General features: G+C 48.2%; 1 protein-coding gene across 1 annotated transcript; it reads right to left on the bottom strand.

Moving 5' to 3' along the window:
* Window positions 1-2,149: 2,149 nt before the first annotated feature.
* On the bottom strand, window positions 2,150-15,128 carry S100A10 (S100 calcium binding protein A10). The gene is made up of 3 exons (XM_037499744.2): window positions 14,997-15,128; window positions 6,388-6,540; window positions 2,150-2,554 (listed from the first exon to the last, which is right to left on the bottom strand). Exons 2-3 carry the CDS (start codon window positions 6,517-6,519, stop codon window positions 2,393-2,395), a joined length of 294 nt encoding a protein of 97 aa, XP_037355641.1. The 5' UTR covers window positions 6,520-6,540; window positions 14,997-15,128; the 3' UTR covers window positions 2,150-2,392.
* Window positions 15,129-15,480: the final 352 nt, after the last annotated feature.

Raw genomic sequence — 15,480 nt, 5'->3', positions numbered from 1 at the left:
AGCACATTTGAAACTGACTTTCTGCACTGCTGTCCTGTCCTCTTTCATAGCTGGCTGTGGAGGGATGCAGGAACTGCCTTTACAACTCAGCTATGTAGCAGACTAAGTGGAATTTTCCAGATGGCTCTTTTTGATGGCTGTTGGCATAACTGCAGCTTTGCCCTCTGGGAACTGTTAGGCTGCAGCCCTGAAGCCTAGCTGGCTGTTTCAACAGGTCAGATTGTGGAATCCATGTGCTTTTGTTGGCATGGGGAGTCATGTAGTATTTCAAGCCATAAACGCCTTTCTTATTTTCCTTGTCCTAGATCCCTACTAAAGACTTTGAGCTAAAGTGAGGAAAGTGCATCATTCTCTCCCTCCCCACCCAAGTCCACACACACACACACACACACACACACACACACACACGCGCGCGCCAGAGTCTGAGGTAATCTGGGATAAACAGTGTTAGAATTGTTTTTGAGTCTACATACCCACTGTGAAGATGAACTGATACTTCCTCTCATGCACCCCTTGTCCCCATGTGCAGAGGCTTAAGGTATAAAGGCTTGCTATGGATTTGTGGACATCTGGGCCCAATAATAAATCTACATTACGATTTCTCTTGCCTATTTGCACAGTGACACAACTTCATGACACCCATAGACACAATGGCCCAGGAGGCAGGTGGTGTAGACTAAAGGAGTAAATCTGGCCCGATCCATGATCTCGTGGGCAGAGAGGTGGTTTATCTGTGAGGGTGTACTAATCCCTGAGGTTGTCTTTTAGTCTCCTTTTCTTTAAGCCGCGTTTCTTTAACCTGTAGGTCATTAGACTTCCCTTAGAGTGCGAGTCATCGTGGTGGCAGAATCAGCATGCTAACAACTAGTGTACAGAGGTTGGAAAACATTAAAATTTTATTTCCCAGACTCTTGCAGTTGGGGTTTTGATGGGTTTGAGGTTCTGCTAACTAGACGTACTTCCTTGAGACTTGGATGGCTGTGTGGTGAGGGGAAAGGCAACGGGCAAGCGTTCTTGCCTCCGTGAACTAGGCCACAGGGTCTATGTTTCTGGAGCTGCCAGCTGCAGTTATGTTTTTCCAGTTCAACGGCCTGGGCTTGGGAGTCATTCCCAGAGTCGGTTTCTTTAGCTAGCCAACTCCCCTCCTCCATTTAGCATCTTGTAATAAATCCCTCTTTGTAAATTTACTGATGTAACCCTAGAGTTGCAAAGTTATGAGTTGCCTTACCTTGTTCATTTGTTGGCCAAAATAAAACTAAATGGTTGGAATTTTATTTTTGACTGGTTTTTATCACATATTTTCTATAGTAACAATTGCTTTCTAGACCTGTTCTGGACTATCCTGTTGCTGTTTGCATGCTTTTCCTTGTGATGGTGGGATGATCTTATATTGAACTTTTCCCCAGTTATGTAGATTTGTCCGATCATAGAAATAGGTCATCTTCCTTGACCTATTCAATTGCAACAATTTCATGTTTCAATTCATGCACCATCTCTCCATAAAACATCTTGTTATTCATAAGTATACAGCATGCAATGCATTTATTTTGAGACCTGTAACAAGCACAGAAAAGAGCTGGGAAAAACATTTTGCTATATATCAAGACATCAGTACTGGCACTTCATATTGCCCCATTATTTAAGTCATGATAGTCCATTTCTTGTCAGTGTAATACAGTGATGACATTCCATAACTAAATAAATGCTAATGTGATGTTGCTACTGAGGCATTATACTAGACTCTCTCCCTTTTTCAATTAATTCTCTTATGCACTTATCTTTACCTTAGAGTTTGCTGAAACTTTGCTATGAAAAAGGGACTCAGACAGCTCAGACATCCAAAGTGCTGGATGGAAAGGCACTGGCTTAACTGGGCTAGAGTATGCTCAGTAATGATAAAACTAGAACATATTCCTGATGTGCCTTCTCTTAATCCTTGGAGTTTTGGTTCTTCAGTTAGATGCAACTACAAGGGCATATCAGTGAGAGAAGTCAGGACCTGGCCTGAATGGAGAGTGCTTTCCTACTTTGCCTGGTCTGTGGAGGGAGCTCTGGCCATGCACTGGTGCCCAAGGCTTGCAAGTTCTTCTGAAATGAAGCAGGGAACAGCATTTTGGAAGAAGGAACAAACATTCTATCACAAATCCGTAACTAAAAAAGGAATTTTTTTTATTGAGGGCAAGAGGAGGCAAGCAATATAAAACCAAGAGCTTATCTGGCTTGCATTAACTTTTCTTTCTTTTGTGGCCAATGGGGGTTGGATTTGATCTGTACATTTTCTAAGGGTCCCAGTTTGCTCATGAAATCCTTATCAAGGGGAAGCCGTGGGGCAGATTCCTTAAGGGACCCTTGGATATGACTCTCACGGGGCAGGGGTACCCGTCCTGGCCGCCTACTTCTTTCCCTTCTGCTTCATGTGTACTACAAAATAGTCGTTGCAGGCAATGGTGAGCCCCGCAATCAGGGAGAAGAAGCTCTGGAAGCCCACTTTGCCATCTCGGCACTGGTCCAGGTCCTTCATTATTTTGTCCACAGCCAGGGGGTCTTTTTGATTCTGGGGAAAAAAAAAAAAAAAAAAGAACAAAAGCAAGAAATACCCATTAATGATAAGCTTTTTTGATTTGTACTGCTGACAACCATATATCTGATTTCTCAATTCTCTGAACCCTTGTTTTAGGTCATAAGTGATCTTTGGGGGGGGTCACCAAAATGTAGGGTTTTTTTTTTTTTTTTTTTTTTTGCCTTGAAGGAGAAACTCAGCAAGTTCTTATTTATTTTAAGCTAATAAAGAAATTTTTATGGCATTCTTTCATTTAACTATGGGGGCCTTAGGAAAGTCCTGTTTCTGGGAAGAGGAGGCCAGTGAGAGAGCCAGCTCCAGGCGTCTTGATTCTTAGCCCACCACGCTGGCCGCTGATCCACCAGCTTGATTTCTGACCTGCTTTGCTTACAGTTCAGCTGCTCCCATAGTTTTCAAAATCATGAGATTCTACCTAACAACCATCCAAAAGTCCCCTACTTTGTAGTGTTGTTTTTTTGTGTATATATGTAGAAGAGCTGGGGTGTAGGCCAGAGGTATGGGGGGGGGGTAAGAGGATTCACCAGAGACAGAGTGGGGAGCAGAACAGGTGGATCTACTGAAATGCACTGCTGAGGGGAGCAGCAGGAGAGACAGGAGAGGTCTGCTGTGCATGTGGGTTAGCTCCCTTGCTGGGGATGAACTTAGGCCACAGTGGTGATAGTGCTGAAAACTTAACCCCTGGGCCACCAGGCCCCCCACTTTGTAGTTTTTCTCTTATCAAAGAGAAATATATTTGTAGTTATTCTCTCATCAAACTTTAATTCCTGGCGCATAGTCAATTTTTCAAAAAAGAAAAATTATGAAAAAAATAGCAAGATTATATAGGGAGTCAGTTTTAGATCTTTGTCCTCTGATTTTAAAGAAGGGCTAATGATACCCAGAGTGTGTTAGGTTGGGAGAGGATGGACAGAGGGCCCTCATGTCTCCTCACTTTTTGGCACAGCCGAGGTCATGCTAGTGTGGCTTCATGTCACATTAGCCACGTGGCCCACAGCGTAGTGGGCCTTCGTGTGTATCAAGTATGAATTGAGGAGGTGGGACTAGTCTCCGAGATTGCTCCTGTTCTTAGTGAGTTGGTAAATCTATGCCATCTTATACTCTTCACTGGATGTTTTCCATTGGACAAGGTTAATTAGGAAAATATATAATGGAGGCATAAACTCCTCATGACCTAATGCCCTAATCCCTTTGGCTTTTTTTTTTTTTTTTTCATCTTCCATGGTGATTAGATTGATCACTCTTTTTTTGAGTGATGGTTAGAAGCAGTAAAGTGTGGTTTCTCCTGGGGAACCCATGCCATCAATCAGAGAACTGATGGTCCCTGGAGGTTTTATTTTATTTTTTTTTTTTTTTTATTTATTTTTTTAATAGAGGCATGTTTTATTTATTTGTTTGTTTGTTTGTTTGTTTTTTTTTTTTTTTTGTTTATACATGCACTGGGTATAGTCAGAAGCACGGGAGGGTGAGAGAATTCACCAGAGCCAGAGCGGGGAGCAGAGCAGGCAGAAGGACCGAAGCACACTGCTGAGGGGAGCAGCGGGCAGCAGGAGAGGTCTGCACACCATGTGGGACCCTCCTCTGGTGGCCGGGGAGCAGCCGGGGATCGAACCGGCGCTGCAGAGGCTGCGGGCAGCTTCGCAACCCAGCGCTCAACCGCTGCGCCACCGAGGAGGCCCTCCCTGGAGGTTTTAAAGGGCTCAGGCAAGGAATTTATGAATCCATTGATTGCACACCGTGAGGAAATTGACACTGGGTCTCAAGCATGCTGTGTATTTGCAAACTGCACTCAAACATCCCTCCAGGTAAAGCAGCAGCATTTCCCAAATATCTTAGTTATCAACTATTGCCTGTTCTTTGCAGGTCCCTTACTTTGGGTGGGTCTCAGTTAATCCTGGCCTCACCCCCAGCTTCCTGGCTGTGGTCAAAACAAGTGAAATTTGAGGATATACAGGGTCAACTTGGGCAACAAAATACTCTGTCAGTGCAGCGAGTGGGTGTTGTCTGGAATGATGAGCTCAGGCCTGGAATAAATTACACTGTGGGTTCAGCACTGCATGCTATAGACACCCTTTATTTTCCTCATGCCACAAAGCCTTCAGTGAGGAAGGGTCTGGTCTCATGTGACATCCATCCTGGCTTCTGACTTCTTCAGTGACATGATTAACATGTGTAGTACTAAGAACACCATTGTTCCGTGACTGGCAGGCTTACAATCAGCACATTATGTCCTTACCTTCTGTCCTTGCCTGGAAGGATACCAGAAAGTGAAAGTGACTTGGGAGGTAACCAGGTAGGGCCCTCTCATTTTACAGAGGGGGTAAATGAGGCCCAGCAAGCTGAAGCACCCTGCCCAGAGTTAGCGGGGCCAAGCCAGACCTCCTAACCCCTGCTCTGGCATTATATCACAGGGCAGCAGGAAAGCAAAGGAGCAGCACATCCTAACTCATTCTGGGATAGCATTGGGTGATTTCAATTCTGAGACACTGGCTACGCTCTTTATATCTGTTTGTTTAACTGGTATCAATGACCAGGTAACACCCCTGTTTTGCGTATTACAAAACCCTGCACTGACTGAATGAGAACTGGGGGCTTGATTGATGTGCCGTTGAGCAGGCAGGACCCCCAGCCTCTGCCATCACCTCCCTTCACCTATAAGAGGCTGATGCATTACTCCACACCAGTGGACACAGGTGACTTCAGAAGCAGTTCTTTCAAGTGACTACAATTGTGGCAGGGAAAGATGGGCTTGATTTCAACCTCGTATTTAGTCAAGCAAAGTTTCACTTCAGTTCAAGGCAGCAGCCATCTCTCGCAGGCCTACAGAGTGGAAGGACAAGGATGCCTTGTGACCTAAGGTCCTGCGATGTGTTTAGCTGATGGCAGAGCCTCTTTCAGTCATCACTATCTCTCAGTGTCCACAGGGAGGCATCAACCCAAGTTGTGCTCAGTTCTCAGAACATTTTAATGTGGGAAGCATCAGTTTCTGGAGTGATGCCGGGCTGTCATCAGATAGACCATTCCTTTAAAGGCTCGAGTTAGAAAAATGAGTTTAAAGCCTTAATATGAAGGGACAGGAGGAGATTCAAGTTGCTCAGAGCAGATGCAAGCAGGATGTGGATCTCCACACCTGGTTTATTATGAGCTGACAGCAGCCATTCCCTGGTTCATGCTCTCAGGTGAGAGGCCTTTGTTCCTGTAACTGTCCCCGTAGGCACAGATGACTCCAGATGCAATCTTTTTCTTTTTTTTTTTTTAAAGACTTATTTATTTATACAAGAACCAGGGTACAGGCCAGAGGTGGGCAGGGGGGGAGTGAAAGGACTCACCAGAAACAGAGTGGGGAGCAGAACAGGCAGACTGATGAAATACACTGCTGAGGGGAGCAGCGGGTGAGACAGGAGAGGTCTGCTGTGCCATGTGAGATTCTCACCGGCTGGCCGGGATTGAACTTGTGCTGCAGAGGCTGCGGACAGCTTCACAGTGCAGCGCTCAACCACCTGTGCCACCAGGGAGGCCCCAGATGGATTCGTTCTAACAAACTCCCTGTCTTGTGGTTATTTGTGTGTTGTCTTATTTTGCCTACAAATCATAAGCTCTCAAGAGCAGGGGCTGTGTCTTTACCTTCTGTTTCCTCTATAATGTCTTACAAGCAATCAGCACTCAATCATGTTTGACAAAGAAGTGGATGAGAACACCTTTCTTGTAGTGGCCTCCCTAGGAAAGGCTGGGAAGAGCAAGGGCAAGGAACCAGGGTCTAGAAGCACTGATTTTTCTGTCTGGTTCTTTCTAAGCCTTTCAACACTTACTTCCAAAAATCCAGGGAACTCCTTTTCCATGAGTACTCGCAGGTCCTCCTTCGTTAAGTAGCCTTTATCCCCAGCAAATTTGTGAAAGGTGAACATCATTGTTTCCATGGCATGTTCCATTTGAGATGGCATTTTGATGAGGTCTTTTGAAACCTATTAAAGGAGGCAAAGAAAGAGTGTAGTTTAACTTTCAAGCCACATGCAGTGTCCACAGGTTATCTTCTGATGATAAGTGGGAGGAGGGTGAATAGATTAGCCATTGCTCCTTTCTAGCTGTAAAATTCAGTGAGTCTAAGAACCAGTTGACCCCAAGTTTTGGCCTCCTGCTGATGGAAACAGGCACTCAGGTCCTCTCACTCACTAGCGAGTTATCTGATTGCCTGCTAATTCTGCATAAGTCACCTAGTGAGGAATGAAAATTCTAATCATTTGGGGAAGCAAAATCTGTCCCTCTTTTTAACTTACACAACATCTTCTAAAGAACAGATTTTTTGTCTTTTGGTGCTGGTCCTGGGGCTCTGAGACATGGCTGTATCAGAGTCAAGTCTGATTTATATGAAAGTCAAGCCTGATTTATATGAAAACTCTAACCCTCTAAGCATAAGCAGGTAACATAGTTCAGTCTAATTCTAGGGTTTAGAAATCTGCTTACAAATCAATTTTGTCAGCTGGGTGGGCATTCTTCTCTAGAGTTCTGAACTTCTTGTTGATTGCAACAAACATAATTGCATCTCTGGTAGTAAAATGCAGCTGACTGACCCAAATAAAAGCTACCCAGAGCCCACTATCTAGTTCCTCGAGAAGGAACAAGTCACAGTATAGAACTCCTCCAGGGACCTAATGTGCTTTTAGCAGCGCTAGACACAGTCTGGGGGGCAGTAGGAGAGCAAGGGCTTTTCATCATGAAGAGTTTATATTTTGAGAGGTGTGGAAAAGAGGTTTTAACTCAAACAGCAATGAAGGTGCAAGGAGCTGGGGGCCCGAGGGGCGCAGGGCAGGAGGATACAGGAAGGCAGTGGTCTGGACCCTGCCTGAGAGGGAAGCGGGCACTGGGCCTCTGCTGTGATTCTGGTGGCTCCTACCCCAACCTCAGCCCAGACTTAAGGGCCAAGCCCTTGTATTGTATTATGCTTCTTGGGTCTCCCCCTTCCCAAAGAGCATGTGGACCCAGACATAGGGCAGAGGTGGTGGTGAAGGGCAGGCCTGGGCTTGGGCAGGGGAAAGCCTGCAACAGTCAGGCCTGAGAACGATGCTACAAGAAAACTGGAGAAGTGATGTTGCCACCTCCCCCACTCCAAGAGTGGGGGCATGTTCAAAGCCAAACCATGGGCTTGGGGTGCCCCTACCTCATCCCAGAAAACTAAGATGACTTCAGGAGATAGGAGGATGAGGGAATGGGCTGCTGCTCTCTGAACCCTCCTGCAGCTCCAGAGAGACCTTGGAGAGGCAGCAGGGAGCTTGAACACAGTGCAGGATGAGGCCAACAGAGGATTCAGGTGCTGTATGCCCATAACTGGCCCCAAGCCCTGGCTGAGTCTCTGACACCCCCTGGCCAAGAACACTCTGACCTCACCCAATGGGCCATGAGCCAGCCCTTCAAGACCCTTCTAGGAGCCCAGTACCTATACAAAGGGCAGCTTCCTGAGGATACCCTTGGGAGGAGGACAGGTGTGGCTCTGGCCAGGAAATCCAGCAATGCCAAAAGAGAACACAAAAGCCAAGATGAGGGACTGGCCCAGGGGGTGGCTGGGGGAGGAGAAGCTGGGAAGGTGACCCACCAGCCCAGTCGAAGTGTCTCCCTGCTGGACCACAGGCCTCAGAACAACCACCCGAACAGAGCTTGGGGACTGATGCCACTGCAAGAAACAAGTGCTCCCCTCCCCACAACCCCCAGGAAGGGAATGGGACACAGGAAGGGAGTGTTGGGAACACCCCTCTCCACAGAGCACAGCAGCCCAGCTATCTGGACCCACCTACCAGGGGGAAACCAGGAAACTGGCCACATTTTTGTCACTGCTCCCCCGCTTGCTTCCTTCAGCCTTATGCCTGAGACTCCCTCAACCCTACGCTCACCACCCACCCCACTAAACAGCCTCTCATCAAAAAGAAAGGACAGAGGAAGGGGTGGAGAGGGCTGGGGTGAGGGAAGGCGGCCTGGATGGCTGGCTGCTCAGCCCCCCAGCACCAGGTGATAGGGTAGATGAGCATCAGCTCCTGAACTCGAAGTGTTGGATCACCCAGCACTTCTCCAGGCACTCAGCCTGTACTTGCGGGTGAGACCCTGTTTTTTTTTGGACCAAGAGGGGACAACACTGATGTGCCACAGCAGGTTGGACCCTAGACATTGTGTTCCTGCCTCTCTACTCCCCAGAGAATATCATGAAGCATTTAGAAGAAAGGAAATACATCAGATCAGCAGATGCAGGTGTGATGATGGCGGTAAGACTCATCAAGACCCAATGCCTGTGCTGAATAGGAGCTCAGTGGATTTTGGCTAGTTGGAAGGCATGCTTTAGCCTGAACAGAGTAGTTCTGACTTCACCTGAAAAGCACTACTGGAAAGAAAACAGGTGAACCTGAATGGAGACTGTCATATTCCAGTCCCCCCTCCAAAATCACAAGAATGGGTTGTAAGCACGGGTGTATGGAGGGGCTGGCACCTTCCCCTGTGAAGAGTGCAGATCAGAACCCAAGACAGCTTTTGGTCCGCTTCCTGCTACTGACAGATGTGTATTCAACAGACAAGAAGGTGGAGTTGGTGAACCCAATGACTGAGTAATTACACCTAACAATTGTAAATTCTACTTGGGTCCTTCAGCCTTAAGTCTTACTTAATCCCCAGAAAAATGCAGGAAGCAGCCTGCCAAAGACTACTACTCAAGAGAATGCTATAAGCCGGAGTCTGGCATGATTCATCTGGAAGACGGTTCTCTTGGAGAGCAGCAAATTAACAACACACGGTCCACTCCGAGAGGAATTCCAGGGCAGCCACACCCATCCCCTCTCTTCCCGCAGGATCTCATCCCCATCCTTCATACAGATGCAGATGGTCATGGCTTCTATGGGGTGTGACTTCCCAGCTTTGGTTCTGGAAATCCAGCAACTTAAGAGAACAGAAGCGAATGAATCACCTCTGGGAGAAGGACGTGGGGTTTCACCCCAGTTCTGAAATAACTCAGGAGTCAGCAGCCACAGGGGTTTAGAAATACTTGTGCCTAAGCTCAGGTGGGGCGGGGGGGGGGGGGGACAGCACTCCATGACCAAGACCCAAAGATCCCAGAACTTGGAACCGGCTGTGGAACACCGACTTCACTTTCTTCACAGGCCAGAGCAGAAGGAAATTATGCTGCAGAGCCAGAGAAGGGCACGCAGCAGGGTAAGGCCCCCTAATATAGGGAAATAGGCCAATGGAGGATTTGTCAGTTGAGGAAATCCTCAGAGGAATATCCACCCTCGAGTGTCTTCTCTAAGCCTGGAGGCCAGTCTTCCCTGAGTGACACTCAGGTCTCAGGTCACCACATGCTCCCTGAAGGGGTGGCACTTTCCACTCTGAGGTCACATCCCTGCCCCACTGACATGCCATTGAGCACTGGGTGTGAACACGGCATCAGCTGACTCCCCATGTGTCCTGGAGAGCTTCTGCAGTAGGAAAGCAGCACAGGGGCTAGCCAGGAGAACTAAGGCTTTAGGTGAAAACAGTGCTGAAAAGCAGAAAAGCCCCAGCTTCCTCAGTGCCCATAGGTCCTAGGCACTGACCTCGGCTCCAAGCAAGTAATTCTGTTTTGGGTGAGCAGACATATTGACAAAGCTGATTCAAACTGTCCTCTTGGAAAATAGTCCCAAAAGGCATGATTTCACCTTTTTTTAATGGCTGAGTAATATCTCATTGAGAATACATAGGTGAATATGGCAAATGAAGTATGTCAGAAAGTGAGAGAAAGGTTGTGATGATTTCACTTATCTGTGGAATGTAAATAACCAAGAAACAGAGTTGCTGAAAAATCTGCTGGTTACCAGAGGGGACGGTGGAGAGAGGTTGACAGGTAGGGGAGAAGGAAGTGGGGGGATAGTGCACTGGCAGGGGAGGTTTGGTGGAGGTTGAGTGAAGATTATATACAAGTGGAGGAGTAAAAATGTAGCCCCAACATTATACAGACATATAAATGACTGACACAAAATAAAGCAACAATTCCCGAGCCACCCCCTTGAACTCACGTAGCTTTTCTCCGGGCGCAATGACTTCCCCGCTGACTCAGCCCGCCAGGCTCTCCCGTTTGGGCAGGGCTGCCTATAGTGCTGACCGCTGGTCACTAAAGCAGCAGTTTAGGGATTGAATTTGTCCTTCACACACACATACCTGTCCCCGGCCACTCCACAAGCTCCACTCCCGTGCATGGGCAGATACTGTGTGACTGGAGGCCTAGGGGCTGCAGCTGTGCAGCACCTGAAACACTCAACCACTCAATCATGTACCTGTCTCTCCAGTTTATATTTAAGTTTCTCTTGCTTAAGAACTGTGTGTTATTCTGCTTTATCCATGAACCATTAAGTAAGTGCTGAATGACTAAATCAAACAATCCCCTCGGCAGGAGCCGAGATGCACGGGTGACTACCCACGTTTGGACTGAAAATCTTGTAGCTCAGAGCTCAGCAGGCTGTGAGCAGGGAAGGGCTAAGAAAGAGTGACCTAGGAGTGGAACAGTACAGCTTACAGGCAAACACATTCCAAACACAGAGGGAGAACATGTGTCCTGCTAAACAGGTCTGGCCAGACCCTGACACGACTTCATTCTCCGTACGCTTGTTTTAGTTCACCCTGCTTTCTACTCCACACTTCTGGATGGCTCTGCTCTCTCACTACTCTCTAACTACCTCATTGTCCCCTCATTTTTTCTTTAAAAGAATTATTTATTTATGCATACAAGAACTGGGTTACAGGCCAGAGGTGTTGGGGGTGAGACAGAGTGGGGAACGAACAGGCAGACTGACTGAAATACACTGCTGAGGGGAGCAGCGAGTGAGTCAGGAGAGGTCTGCTGTGCCATGTGGGTAGCTCCCTGGCTGGGGATTGAACTCGTGCTGCAGTGGCTGCGGACAGCTTCATAGGTTGTGTCTTAACCCCTTGCGCCATCAGGGAGGCTCTGTTCTCTCATTCTTTTATTAAATCACTTTAGTCTGATGTCTGTAAATGCCCTATGCTTGTTTGCCTAGGCAATAGATTTCAAGAATGGAGACTTGGAAGTTCCTCTGCTTTTTCTGTGTAGAAAAATTCTAGGCTTCAGTGGTAGGAATTCGGTTTTCATATTGGGGTCTCCTACATTGAACACCTACTTTGCATGTCCTGGTCATGGTGTTAGGCACACATGTGTGCACATGAATAAGCCACGGGTGCTTGCCTTTTTAGGGTTCACTAGCTAGTGCAGATTATTTAAATAGATTTCCTGACCTCTAGCTAATTCTGTTTCTAACTGGGGGTTCCTTGAACGAATTCCCCATATGTAGTGTCCTGCTGGGGATTGTGAGCTAGAGACTGTTCATGGACTCATTAAGAATGAAATAAGGAACTCCCTGGTGGTGCAAGGGGTTAAGTCTCAGCACTATCAAGCTATTGCCAGCCACTGAGGCATGAGTTCAATCCCCAGCCAGGGAGCTAACCCACATGGCACAGCAGACCTCTTCTGTCTCGCCTGCTGCTCCCCTCAGCAGTGCATTTCAGTAGATCCACGTGTTCTGTTCCCTACTCTGTCTCTGGTGAATCCTCTCATCCCCCACACCTCTGGCCTACACCCCAGCTCTTGTATCACAAATAAAATATATCTTTTTTTTTTTTTAAAAAAGGGACAATAATGTAAATTTTGATCCTTCTGTGAGTTGTGGGGAGGCAGGAGGTGTCCTTAGAAAAGTGTTCCTGAGCAGTTCCATATGTTTGCTCTGGACCTATTCCCAGATCCCGGCAGGGATTTCAAAAAGATACTTCTAAAGAGTCAGAGGTCTGATTTATTTTGCTCTCCTGTGTCTTGTGTATACCCCAATTTTCTCAGCCCACCCAGAAAATAATTGGCAGGCTCAGTAAAAAATAAATATCTGTTATTTAAAATGTGTTTGAGGTTTCCTTTCTTTTGCTTTGAGGAAAAGAAAAACACGTATTTTTTGTTTTAAATCGAACCAGAAGGCATTCTTGAATTTGATCCCTAGAGGGAATTCAGAAAACAATAGTTGAGGCACTGGATCTAGATCCAGTCTATCTCTCCCACCCTTTGCCAAACATAAAACTTGCCCACTGTAAAAGTGGACAGCAAAGGAAAGTTCTAGATGCAATCCATTTGGAAGAAAGAACTCAGAAGTCTTTTCTTCTTTAATGGGGTCCATTTTTCCTTGAAGAGTTGTCAGGCATCAGCTTGAATTGGCAAATGACAGTCATTGAAGAACTGCGATTGCACTGGTGGGTTGGGTGGTAGTTATTTAGTAAAGGGCTAGAAAGTGCTGACAATTGTTAAAAATAAGTACAATCATTCTTTTTTGTTCCTGATGTGAGATTCCTAAATTGTTGAGTTCCCAGGAAAATGAGAAGCTTAAGAAAGATCTTAAAATATTAGTCCAGTTTTTTCAGCATGCTAAGTGCAAATTTATACATTATAATCCTGAAAGAATTCTATTGTTTCCCTCAACTTTAAAAGACTGGATTGTGTCCAAGGGCATACCAAATGGGTAGTACGCTAAAAAAAACATATTTTTGGAACTGTCAGTGGAAAGCAGGGAGGAACTCAGTCTCAGGTCCACCCAGCCGAAGACCTGACCTCGTTGGGGCAGCTGCCGAAGTCTGGGCTGGCCAGACATGGGAAGACAAGGCCCATCTGATGTTATATCCGGGAAAATCCAGGGAGAACATTACCCTAAACCAGGAGGCTTTATGCCTACCAGACCCTCAAGAAAATCTGAAGAACTGAAACGAGAAACTCTAACTGATGAATAAAGTAGCTTCTGGCTATAAGGAAGGTAATACCATTTAGAAGAGATGGTTAAATAAATAAAAACTAAATAGAACTCTGTGGGGGCAGGGCTGATGAAGAAATTTCAGATGAGCTGTATGAACTCATTCCTGCCCCAGACTGGGTATTGCCTTTAACAAGTTGCTGAAAACTCCTAGGAGGCAAAGATCACACTGACAGAGTGTCTCATGGGACTGGTCTCACCTGAAGCACACTATATAAAAATCCACTGCTGCAGATTGAAACTCAAGCTGCAGGGGAAAAAAAAAAATCTGCAGCAACTGCGAACCTCTTAACGGGAATAGCTACCTCCCAAGTAAAGCTGGGGCAGCCTGCCAGCAGGCAAATAGCAGTGTCTGGCCATGGCGCTGCCAATCTAATTGCTGCCCTCACCCACGGTTTGATCAAGAAAGCCCTCCTCAGAATGCAGGCCAACTCTGGTGTGACTCACTTCCTGTTGGAAAATGCCCTCTAAGATGGCACAGTTCTCCTTTTCCTTTAGATAGTGTTTTGTCCGAGCCATCTGCAAGAGAGGATCTGAAGCTAGAGAGCCACACCCACATGGTCTCACAGCTGAGTCACAGGCCTCCACCACTAGCAGAATCCCGGAGCCTCTGTGCTAGCCACGCCCTGCAGAATGCGCCCAGCAGCCCTCGGAAGCGAGGCAGGGTGGGCTTAATTAATGTATCTCAGGATGCAGCCTAGGACTCCATGTGCCGGGCCTGCAGCCCGCTCTGCGTTCCTCACCACCAGTTAGGTGGAGCCGGCTAAGGCGGGAGTGCAGTGTCCAGAGCTGGAGGAAGCGCTATGCCTTTGGCCAAGTTCAAACTGTGACTAGGCGCCAGCAGCGTGTGGTTCATTGCACTGGGCCAGATTAATGGGTGAGACAATCCCTCATTAGGCCCCTTGTTTAAGCTAAAAAGAAGGGAAGTAGAGAAATCACTTCACATAGCTCCCTGGCCCCTTGCAAAATCGGTTTATAAAGAAAACGTAGACCTCCCTCAGCAGTGAGAACCTGCGGTCTAGCAGACAAACAACAGGAAGCCCAACCTGAAGCGTCAGGATGAGGAACCAAAGACTGTGCTTTAGGAAGGGAATCCCACAGCTGCGGACTGCCCAGCCCTCCCCTGCAACCCCGACCCTCCCCAGCTTCTCCGGTCTGCCCGCCAGCCAGCTCGGGAGGAGGCTACGAGCATGTGGACAGCGGTCAGCCAGCAGCACAAAGAAACATGCTGGCCAAGACAGGGTGGGGGCCGCAAGAGAGGGTTCGGATAACTCGGGGACTAGTGGAAACTAGGAAAGTGGGAGTAAAGAAAGATGACCCAAAAAGTCGGAGAAAGCGGATACCGGACGCCGCCACCGAGGTCCTGACCCAAAGCACAAGAGCCCCCTGCGCCCGTCCGTGAGGATCTGGGTTGGGGGCGCGCCAGGGTCCAGGAGGGACGCGGCTCGCCTAGCCTAGGTGTTGCCGGGGGCGCAGCCACTCCCCAACGAGGCCCCAAGGTGCCTGGGACATCCAGGGAAGCCGGGCTGGGGGGGCCAGCACAACCGAGGAGGGGGTTACCCCCGGGGGCCGGGTCGGGGGGATGGGAGGGCCAGGGAGCCGGGGGCGGAACTCACCTTGGTGGCGAGGCGCAAGGGGGACGTTCGGGTAGCTGGGAAGCTCGGCCAGGGAGTGGAGCGCGGAGGACCGGGCGCCTTAGTATGCAGGGCGCGTGGAGGGGGGGCCGTGGCAGGAGGAGCCTGGGCGGGGGATCTTGGCCTCCGCTCACCCCACCCCCTTCTCCTCCCCCCGGCACAGACACCCGGTGCGGCGCTCACACCCTTCTCTCTGTGGCTGTGCGCGCGCGCCGCGCGCCGGGCCTCGGCCGTCCCCAGCGAGAGCTCTGTTGTAAACTTCACTTACTCCCAGAGGCTCTCAAAGATTTCCCCCACCCTCGGCCGAGCCCTTCCCCTCGGGTTTGAATTTAGAAAGTGAGTGAGTGTGGAAATCAAAGAATCCAGGCGTTCCGTGGGTGCGGCGCCCTGACTCTGAGCCGACGGTGAGCCACTCTGCGGTAATCTGCACGTCTAGGAATTACTTTCTAGATGACACTGCAGGGAG

Source organism: Talpa occidentalis, unplaced genomic scaffold (genome assembly GCF_014898055.3).
Source record: "Talpa occidentalis isolate TD23 unplaced genomic scaffold, MPIMG_talOcc4v2.1 talOcc4.9, whole genome shotgun sequence".
NCBI lineage: Eukaryota > Metazoa > Chordata > Mammalia > Eulipotyphla > Talpidae > Talpa > Talpa occidentalis.
Note: the sequence above shows the minus strand (reverse complement) of the source record. Positions and strands in the feature narration are given on the sequence as shown.